Below are 11049 nucleotides of genomic sequence, written 5' to 3' on the forward strand. Positions count from 1 at the left end.
AGGCTGCCTAATAAACTGTATTTCAACAGGTATTTGGGAAGTCCAGGCCATTAGGAACTTAAGGGTGACCATGAATATGATCTACAGTTCATCATATAAGCTTTCTTCAAGGACAAATTCATGGCAAATAGGCACCAGGGAACCAGAACTGTTTCTGTCTAAAATAAATTAAAGCTGAGGACCGGGAGTCATGAAATCTGTAATCTACACCTGGCCCATCACTAACCCACTATGTAAACTTGTGCAAGTACATTAGCCACTCTATAACCTGAGTTTACCCCCTCTGCAAAATGAGGATAACAACATAGGGCCTAATTCTCCCATCCTTACCCACAGTGAGTATAACTTAGTAGCAGTCCCAGGGATTTCAATCAGATCACCCACAGAGTATGGTATTACTCAGTGTAAGGAAAGAAGGATCGGACCATTTAAGGTACAGTAATTAAGTGCCAAATCCTCAACCCAGCCTGATTAGCTGGACTAGGTTACTGCAAACTGAAGTAACACGTTGTGCCTCTCTCTCTCATCCCCTACCCTCCCCTTATTCCCATGGCAATGAGCACTGGAAGAGCCACACAGCACTGAATCCTATAGCCTAGCATGTTGCTATGGAGAAGGGTTCAAGTTTTTGCCCCAAATGAATTAATGTATGCAGAGGTCTTTAAGATCCTCAGATGAAAAGCATATAGACAAGCCAAATGTTATAACTGCATCACAATTTTAATGTATAAAAACCTGGTTTTCAAATTCATTGATTCCAAGGCCAGAAGGGACCACTGTAATAAACTAGTTTGACCTCCTGTATAACACTGGCCAACTTCGCCAAATAATTCCTAGACCATGTATTTTAGAACATCCAGTCTTGATTCAAAAATTGCCAATGAGATGTTCTAATTAAAAATATAATTCTACATATAAATGGTACATTTTTCCTAGCTAAAATCCATAAATAAGATGTATTGCAATTTACCTGCTGAAAAAATAACCTGTGTTCATACACATTCTGGACATAATATCCATAAACTGTAAGAGCATCAGACTCCTGTCCTGAAGTGAGCACAACACTGATTTTCTTTGACAAGGTATGAGCGATAAATATATGTAAATAGTCTTCTTGTAGAGAGGTCAGTCCTATGTCAGAGATTATCACAAAATATGGATAACTTTCCTTGAGGAAAATCAGCCATTCTGGTGAGAAACAGTTGGAAAACTCTGTATGAATGACAATGTCAGTGTTGCACTTCAGGTGTTGTATTAATGCAGTACGATGGAAAAGGAAATTAGGGTAACTGAAATACATCTGTTCCACATCCTGTAGAAAGTGAAAACAATTGAGAGATTATTATTTCACATTTATATTCCAATAGACCCTTTTCAGAACTCTTTTGACTAGTGATGTACAAACATACATAAAGCCATGCTCCCTGCCCCTAAGAGAATACAATAAAGAACACTAAAATATTATATTTGTCTGCATATCACTGCTGTTTACTTGTATGCTATTAGTAATGTTGTACAGAATGATATTTGTTTCTAAATATTTCATGGGGTAAAAGGCAATAAAAAAATTCCATATATATAAAGATGTCATTGATACATCCATTGCATTTTTTTAAAAAAATACGTTAAAAGAACAGTAAGGTTGCAAAGTCAAAAGTTAGGGAATGCCAGAATAAAGGTTGCTTGTGCAATTTAATTTGGCTCCTTAGTGTATATGCATTATGATAGTCTTTAATTATGTAATCATATACTTTTTTTCCACCTGAAAACAGGGTCTTACAATGGGAAGTGCCAGTTAACTTTAAGCATAGGCAATGCTACTAACTCCACCCATAATTACTATAGCCCCAGTAGAAATGTAATAACTATTTCAATAGTCCAAATAAAGAAGACACAATCATCTTCTTCCTCCATCCCCACTAGGAAGCTGCAAAAGTCCCTCTACAGCAGTGGTTCTCAACCAGGTATACATGTACTCCTGGGGGTACACAGAGGTCTTCTAGGGGTACATCAACTCATCAACATAAAAAGCACTAGTGAAGTCATTTCATATGGACAGTGACTTGTTTATACTGCTTTATATACTATACACTGAAATCTAAGTACAATATTTATATTCCAATTGATTTATTTTGTAATTATATGGTAAAAATGAGAAAGTAAACAATTTTTCAATAATAGTGTGCTATGACACTTTTGTATTTTTAAGTCTGATTTTGTAAGCATGTAGTTTTTAAGTGAGGTGAAACCTGGGGTTTACGCAAGACAAATCAGACTCCTGAAAAGGGCACAGTAGTCTGGAAAGGTTGAGATCCTCTGCTCTACAGGCACATTGTGGGCTAAGGCCTCAAGCTCTGTGTAGATATGCCAAGGATGGATGGAGCCATGGAGCAGTCACTTTGCAACATGTGCCCTCAGGACCCAGAATTTCCTCTGGGAGTTACTGATCCATGGCTCCTCTATTCCCCATGAAAAAGAAGGCGGTGTACAGTCACCAGGGATTAAGAAAACAAAATAAGACTCTTAAAGGATCCAGGTTGCTATGTGAGAGAGGAGCCCTGGGAAACTGGGTGAAGTGGCAGGCCGTCTCCATTGGCAACTGAGGACCCACTCAGTTGCACCTTGTCTAAACAACATATCTCTTCCCCATTCCATTTTTCTGTAATCCTCTGCACTTGATGGATATGAGGAAAATTTTATAGAAGCAATTTTGCAGTTTCCAGCAGATTTTCCCCCTTCCCATGGATTTCTCCATTCTAGGGGAACATTGGGCCCACACTGCTATTATTTTGTAGGTAAGCTTCTTTACTATAAATGATCAAGATTTATAAAATTCTAGGAATGCACTGTTAAAAATTTCATCAAAGTGAATATAGTTGCGTATCTCTAAATGGATTTTAATGATTAGCTACATGATTATACATTCATTTAAATACACTACTAAACAATTTTAATAGAAGCTTCTGCAAAACAATTCTTACAAAAAAGAAGTCAGGAAAATAAGGTTCAGATGTGTTTCCTGGGGGTTATTGTGCATCTCTTTGCACGTATAACTGAAATAAACAGATTTGCCTTTCTTACACTCTGGCCCAATAACCTTGTGCTGTGGGAAAACCCACAGAGCAAAGGAAATCTCTGCAAGGTTTTCATTGTGACAATTTGTTTCCTAATCAGTCCATCAGGAGTGGCATGGCTTATCCAACCCATGGAAACAGGCTGCAGGGCCTACTCCCAAACCTCCTGCGTCCATTGAGAGCCACACAGATCATAGCACGGATGGGAAAGGAGGGCTGAATGGTGGCCAGGATCTGCACAGGGACAACTGCACAGGGACTCTCTACTGCCTCATTCGCTCGCCATCCTCCAATGCCACAGGATAGTTACTACAGACAGAAGCCTGGGGCCAATGTCTGCAAGACCAGTGAGGGAACAATGTGAATCTTTCAGAACTGCTCACTGTTTGCCTCCTCAGCAGAGTCCTGGGACAGAAAACCAACTGTTGCTGAGGGAGATGTGCCCAGGAGATGTGAGGTCTAGATAAGCAGGTCCCTTCTGCATATGGATTCGGGGTAGGGGAGCAAGATTGGGTTCGTAATTATTATAGACTGTATTTTTTTAAAATCTAGTGATGAAATCTCCTTTCTTACAATCAAACAATTCCTTTTGAAATAGTGCAGTGGTTTAAACAGTATGCAAATAAGAGTTAGTTGTTACAGTACCTTGAAGAAAACAATTACATATTTTGCTCCTTTTTGTGTGAAATCAAGTAGAAAGCATTCAACTAAGTAAAAGAACGGCAGATACTGTCTTTTCTTGCATAAATACTCGAGAAGTAGGGAATCCCCATCAATCACAAAAAATTCAGACTCTACAAAATCATTTAGTAATCTGACATACCTGAATGAAAAGAGAAATAGTATAAGCATAATCTTGCACAAATGGAAATGGAGGGGGTGGGACATTTGATTGCTAAAAGATTTAATTCACTAGAAAACTTGTTTTAAAATCTACTAAAATTGATTAGTAGAGGCCAATTCAGAAGTAAGCTATCTTTCTTGGCTCTAAAGTCAGTCATAAGCTGCCAACATTGCTCTTCATTCATTCAATGTAATGGAAATTTTCTCACTCTTCAACACTGTGAATGCTATCTAGCCCAAATCAAATTTCATGGCTGCTATCACTCATATGTGTTGCTGTGGAAGCTGTTCCTGATTCTGAAAGAAAAGTGTCCCATTGGATACAACCACAGAATGTATATTGGGCACCCTCTTGCCTGAGGCCCCAGTTATAATATATAACAATTATGTTCATGCCAATAACTTCAGAGAGCTTGGGGAGTTCTTTTAACATCTTAAAAAGATGGGTTCTTTCAAGTAGGGAAGAATTTTAAAAGGAGATGAAAAGATATTGAATATTATCCCTTTCCTCAACCCAAGAAATGTCAATGTATCCTATTAGCAAGAAGCATTCAATCATGGTGGGCCCCTCCAGCAAACCAACAATTAGAGGGATTCTCTCTTCACTCTATCCCTAATATGGAAGCTACTTACGTCAGGAAGTTATAAGACTTGCCTTAGCCCAGCCAGAAAGAAGACTTGGAGCCAGTCCCCTTCCCACTGAAGATCACAGGGAAACGAGGAAAAGATGGCACCCAGGCACTTCTGAAAATCCCAGTAGAAGCCTTGTCACAGGGTGACTGGCCTCTTTAAGAGGGATCATGTTCAGTGCACCTGTGACTAGTCATCTGCCTGCCAACTGGCCTTAAGAGACGGCATCTGAGCTGTATAAAGAGCCAGAAAAGCAGTGGAGGAATGCTGCCTGAGAGAAATAGGAAGGGCAAGTGAGAGGTATCCAAAAAGGAAAGGAGAGCCCCAGAGACAGATAGGCTGCGGCATAGGAGAGCTACTGGAGACAGAGAGAAGCAGTGGAGAACAGGCAATAGCTACTGGGAGAGAGCTATAGGAGACCTGGGAGAGGGTGCTAACCGAGATGAGAACTAGTAACAAAAGCTGTTGGGAAGAATAGAAGCTGAAGAAAGGTGTTGTGGGGGGACTGGCTAGAGCTGGGGAACCCTTCTGTGTTCTTTGTGTAAACCTCCCATTGGTGTCAGTGTGCATTCTGCTATGGACTGAGGGGAGTATAGAGTCCTAAATGCCCAGCCCACTGACCATATTTAAAAGTGGAATTCAGCCTCCTTCACAGAATAAATTTGACAGCCCTGATCTCCTGATTTTCGATAAACCTGGATGAATAAGGAACACAGAGTCCTGTGGCACCTTTAAGACTAACAGATGTATTGGAGCATAAGCTTTCGTGGGTGCATGCATCCGATGAAGTGAGCATTCACCCACGAAAGCTTATGCTCCAATACATCTGTTAGTCTTAAAGGTGCCACAGGACTCTGTGTTGCTTTTTACAGATCCAGACTAACACGGCTACCCCTCTTATACCTGGATGAATAGTGGACAGTCATAGTAGAAGGTATTATATTACGCTAACAATGCCATCTACTGGATTTAATGGAAACTTTTTCCTAACAAATTATTTTTACATTTATTTCAGTGAAGCTCACTGTACATACTTAGCTTGTGACAGGGATTTCCAAATGAATAAAGACAATTTCTTCAGAAATCCAAGACATTCTCTTTTTTCTAAAATAAACATATGGATTTTACTCAAACAGTTACAAGGGATTCATGTGGTAAAAGAACACTATAAAAATTAGACATTAGCATAAGCAGCTAACATCTCACCAGGATTTTGGGAATCATATCTGTCCCTAAGTTCTTTGGAATCTTCTCTATCAGCTTTTGAAACATGTTGTGATTCTTCTTCACCTCTCAATATATCTGAAAAATTAAGATGGCTTTTATCTTCTTCAATTTCTTTTTCTCCATCTTCTTCTCCGTCAAATGGAGAAGAATAATGCTCCAGACTACTATCCGTGGTCTCGCTCTCTTCATCAGCACTACTCTCACTCTCACTCCCATTCACACTCCCATCTTCCTCAGGATCAGTTTGTGCAGAAGCCATCAGACTTTCTTTCTGGTCTCTAAAAATAAAAATGTATTTAATCGCAAATAATTAATTTTCAGTAACTATAGTATGCTCTTAGACTTGGTTCATTAAATTGTCCACCTTTCTATTAGAGGTGGCTGGAAAATTTCCATCAAATAAAAAAGAAAACATTTTGTGAACATCCCCGTGAGAATTTTTTCCATTTTCCAACAAACTCTACTCACTATTACTTATATTCTGCAATAATTACTCAATATTTTCATATAATTCAGTTTCCTAAAATTTGTCAAATCTTTTTTCTTTTAACATCAATCTAGTCATCCTTATTCAACAAGAAAAAAATTGTGTGGCCCTTCAATGGGTGAACAAAATGGGGAGGAAAGGTGCAAGGAACCTCTTCTAATCTTGCACCTTTTAAAGAGGTGCTGCAGTAGCTTTCCTTCTCCAGAGTGCCAGGGAACTAGGAGGCAATGTCCTCAGGCACAATATCCCACAAAACTGTTGCTGGGATGATTAATCTCTATATTGCCCTCCACAAAGGACCATGGCTTATTCACTTAAGGAAATATGGAGAAAAATAAAGCACCAAATCTTGCTTGTCTCCCACTGCAGTCAATGGGATCAGCTATGTCAAATGTAAATCCAGAATAAGGGAAAGATGGTTCTGCACCATCTTTCAGCTTTTTCAATCCTGTGCTGGTCAGGGACCATCGGGGCTCTGCATAAGAGCAGGGGTCTGCCTACATGCACTTCTTTGCAGGATTGGGGTCTTATCAACACAAATAGCTTTAAATTACTAAAACTCTCATTGTCTTTAATGGAACTACTTGTATGAGTAAGGACTGCTCCTATAAATAAGGGTTCGCAGAATATCTTCCAATTCATCCTACGCTGACACATCAGCATAGCCAACATCTCAGTGATTACATTTCATTCACACACACCAAAGACTTATCCAGCCCCATCCTATCTTACATAATTCCCTATTGACCTATCTTAATATTTATTTTAATTTTTGAAGGTTGTTACCAGAAAAAGTTCCACACTACAAATATAGTAAGGAGAATATGTGGCACATTTATTACTGCAAACATTTAATGATAATACTTTTATACAAGAAAATATAACTTACAATAAAATGCAAGGCTAACTCCAGTTATAAGAAGGAGAAGAAGAAAGAGGACAGCCAACATTTTCAATAATTGTGAAAATATAACACACTGAGATCCAGTAGCATAAGTGATGGATTCAGTGTCTGTCATATATGGTTCTCAGATAGCGGAGTACTGTATTATAAGGTTTTTTGGATTTGGTGTAGTGAATTTCTCCACAGCAAAAGAATATCACACCTTATTGATACCTAATGTGGGAGTTATTATTTTCTGATAGATGTATTTAAATTGATAAAAATAACTATAGATGCCCATCCTACTTTACAGGGTTGAAATTCACCTAGCAGGTAGGCACAAGGTATGGACACCACTTGTTATGTAAAAAGCAACAGAGGGTCCTGTGGCACCTTTGAGACTAACAGAAGTATTGGGAGCATAAGCTTTCATGGGTAAGAAACTGACTTCTTCAGATGCAAGTAATGGAAATCTCTAGAGGCAGGTATAAATCAGTGTGGAGATAACGAGGTTAGTTCAATCAGGGAGGGTGAGGTGCTCTGCTAGCAGTTGAGGTGTGAACACCAAGGGAGGAGAAACTGCTTCTATAGTTGGATAGCCATTCACAGTCTTTGTTTAATCCTGATCTGATGGTGTCAAATTTGCAAATGAACTTGCTGGCATATGATGGCATATATAACATTGGTGGATGTGCAGGTGAATGAGCCAGTGATGTTGTAGCTGATCTGGTTAGGTCCTGTGATGGTGTTGCTGGTGTAGATATGTGGGCAGAGTTGGCATCGAGGTTTGTTGCATGGGTTGGTTCCTGAGTTAGAGTTGTTATGGTGCGGTGCGTGGTTGCTGGTGAGAATATGCTTAAGGTTGGCAGGTTGTCTGTGGGCGAGGACTGGCCTGCCTCTCAAGGTCTGTGAAAGTGAGGGATCATTGTCCAGGATGGGTTGTACAACATCACCGGCTCATTCACCTGCACGTCCACCAATGTTATATATGCCATCATATGCCAGCAATGCCCCTCTGCTATGTACATTGGCCAAACTGGACAGTCACTACGCAAGAGGATAAATGGACACAAGTCAGATATCAGGAATGGCAATATACAAAAACCTGTAGGAGAACACTTCAACCTCCCTGGCCACACAATAGCAGATGTAAAGGTAGCCATCTTACAGCAAAAAAACTTCAGGACCAGACTCCAAAGAGAAACTGCTGAGCTCCAGTTCATTTGCAAATTTGACACCATCAGATCAGGATTAAACAAAGACTGTGAATGGCTATCCAACTATAGAAGCAGTTTCTCCTCCCTTGGTGTTCACACCTCAACTGCTAGCAGAGCACCTCACCCTCCCTGATTGAACTAACCCCGTTATCTCCACACTGATTTATACCTGCCTCTAGAGATTTCCATTACTTGCATCTGAAGAAGTGAGGCTCTTACCCACGAAAGCTTATGCTCCCAATACTTCTGTTAGTCTCAAAGGTGCCACAGGACGCTCTGTTGCTTTTTACAGATTCAGACTAACACGGCTACCCCTCTGATACTTGACACTTGTTATGTGTTTGTTCAGTGTCCGCAATTTTAAAAAATTGATATCACTGTCTCTTTTATTTTAGTTACCAAAATAAAATAAAAGTGAAAGGAAAATAATCTTACAAATAATGGTTAGTAAATATAAATTTCATTTATAATGGTTTTGCATTAATAAAGCTCCCATCTCAAGACAAGATGCTCAGGCCTTCAAATAAACAATCAAATACAAGAAAACAGTACTTTCAAAACTACATGAAAGATAAAAGCAAATAAAACATATTGTATACAGTATTTGCATTGCTACAGCTATTTTAAAAATATCATACATAAGTCAAGTACTATATCTTATGTGGTTATCATAACATTAAACTTGAACTTTAATAGCTATAATCTGTACATAGAATTTGTACTGTTATAACTACTTTTAAGATATCCAAGTCAAGGACTACATTTTTATGTGGTGGTTATCAATTTTAAATATGAACTTTAATACTCATCATCTTTAGATGTACAAAGTTCATAACTAAAGAGCATAATAAAAGGCAGAAATTAGATGAAAAGCTTTGATTTTTTTTCTTTTTTCATTTATGTGGAAAAGCTGTTTTTAGTGATCTTTAAAAAAAATCTTTATTATCACCCTCTGAGGACTGATCCTCAATTCTTTGCACACCAAACTCCCACTGACTTTGCTGGAAGAACATAGGTCCCGATTCAGCAAAGCACTTAAACAAATGCATGAATACATGAGTAGTCCCACTAACTTCAGAAAGTTTAAATACTTTGCTGATTTTTTTTTCTTACATGCAACCTTTCCTGCAAATGTCATTGTTTGTTTGTACTGTGCCTAGCACAATGGGGCCCCCATTTTGTCTAGGACTTTGTGGGCTACTGAAATACAAAATACTAGTAATTGCCCACTGAACTATGCTAACTGTGAGCAAAGCATACAATCATAGAATAATAGGACTGGAAGGGACCTCAAGAGGTCATCTAGTCCAGTCCCCTGCACTCATGGCAGGACTAAGTATTATCAAGACCATCCCTGACAGGTGTTTGTCTAACCTGCTCTTAAAAATCTCCAATGATGGAGATTCCACAACCTCCCTAGCCACTTTATTCCAGTGCTTAACCACCCAACAGGAAATTTTTCCTAATGCCCAACCTAAACCACCCTTGCTGCAATTCAAGCCCATTGCTTTTTGTCCTATCCTCAGAGGTTAAGAAGAACAATTTTTCTCCCTCCTCCTTGTAACAATCTTTTATATACACCTCTACCCCGATATAATGCTGTCCTCGGAAGCCAAAAAATTATAGGTTATACGTGAAAATGCATTATATCGAACTTGCTTTGATCCGCCGGAGCACGCGCCCCCCCCCCCCCCGCCCCCCCGGAGCGCTGCTTTACCACGTTATATCCGAATTCGTGTTATATTGGGTCGCGTTATATCGTGGTAGAGGTGTGCTTGAAAACTGTTCTCATGTCCCTTCGCCATCTTCTCTTTTCCAGACTAAACAAACCCAATTTTGTCAATCTTCCCTCATAAGTCATGTTTTCTAGACATTTAATCATTTTTGTTGTGCTTCTCTGGACTTTCTCCAATTTGTCCACATCTTTCCTGAAATGTGGTGCCCAGAACTGGACACAATACTCCAGTTGAGGCCTAATCAGTAGAGCGGAAGAATTACTTCTCGTGTCTTGCTTACAATACTCCTGCTAATACATCCCAGAATGATGTTCGCTTTGTTTGCAACAGTGTTACACTGTTGACTCATATTTAGCTTGTGGTCCATTATGACTTCTAGATCCCTTTCCACAGTATTCCTTCGTAGGCAGTCGTTTCCCATTTTGCATGTGTGCAACTGATTGTTCCTTCCTAAGTGAAGTACTTTGCATTTGTCCTTATTGAGTTTCTTCCTGTTTACTTCAGACTATTTCTCCAGTTTGTCCAGATCATTTTGAATGTTAACCCTATCCCCCGAAGCACTTACAACCCCTCCCAGCTTGGTATCATGCACAAACTTTATAAATGTATTCTCTATGACATTGTCTACATCATTGATGAATATATTGAAGAGAACTGGACCCAAAACTGATCCCTGCTGGACCCCACTCCTTATGCCCTTCCAGCGTGACTGTGAACCACTGATAACTACTCTCTGGGAATGGTTTTCCAACAGTTATGCACCCACCTTATAGTAGCTCTATTTAGTTTCCCTAGTTTTTTTATGAGAAGGTCATGCAAGTATCAAAAGCTTTGCTAAAGTCAAGATATAGCATGTCTACTGCTTCCCTCTATCCACAGGGCTTTTTACTCTGTCCAAGAAAGCTATCAGGTTGGTTTGACAAGATTTGTTCTTGACAAATTCATGCTGACT

At 39.3% G+C, this 11049-nt stretch overlaps 1 protein-coding gene across 2 annotated transcripts in view; it reads right to left on the reverse strand.

The window, feature by feature from the left end:
* The window catches only part of LOC117878443 (probable ATP-dependent RNA helicase DDX60), a 75726-nt gene that overhangs the window by 62609 nt on the left and 2068 nt on the right, over positions 1–11049 (reverse strand). Inside the window, exons 2-5 of one of the 2 annotated variants that reach the window (XM_034772632.1) lie at positions 5754–6052; positions 5582–5651; positions 3720–3897; positions 971–1312 (exon numbers count right to left, since the gene is read on the reverse strand). In XM_034772632.1, the coding sequence (XP_034628523.1) occupies positions 971–1312; positions 3720–3897; positions 5582–5651; positions 5754–6033 (870 nt within the window). In that variant the 5' untranslated portion in view covers positions 6034–6052. Of the gene's footprint in view, positions 1–970; positions 1313–3719; positions 3898–5581; positions 5652–5753; positions 6053–11049 lie in introns of those variants that run through there. The other variant, XM_034772633.1, reaches the window with a different exon arrangement.

This window comes from Trachemys scripta, chromosome 5, assembly GCF_013100865.1.
Source record: "Trachemys scripta elegans isolate TJP31775 chromosome 5, CAS_Tse_1.0, whole genome shotgun sequence".
Classification (NCBI taxonomy): Eukaryota; Metazoa; Chordata; order Testudines; family Emydidae; genus Trachemys; species Trachemys scripta.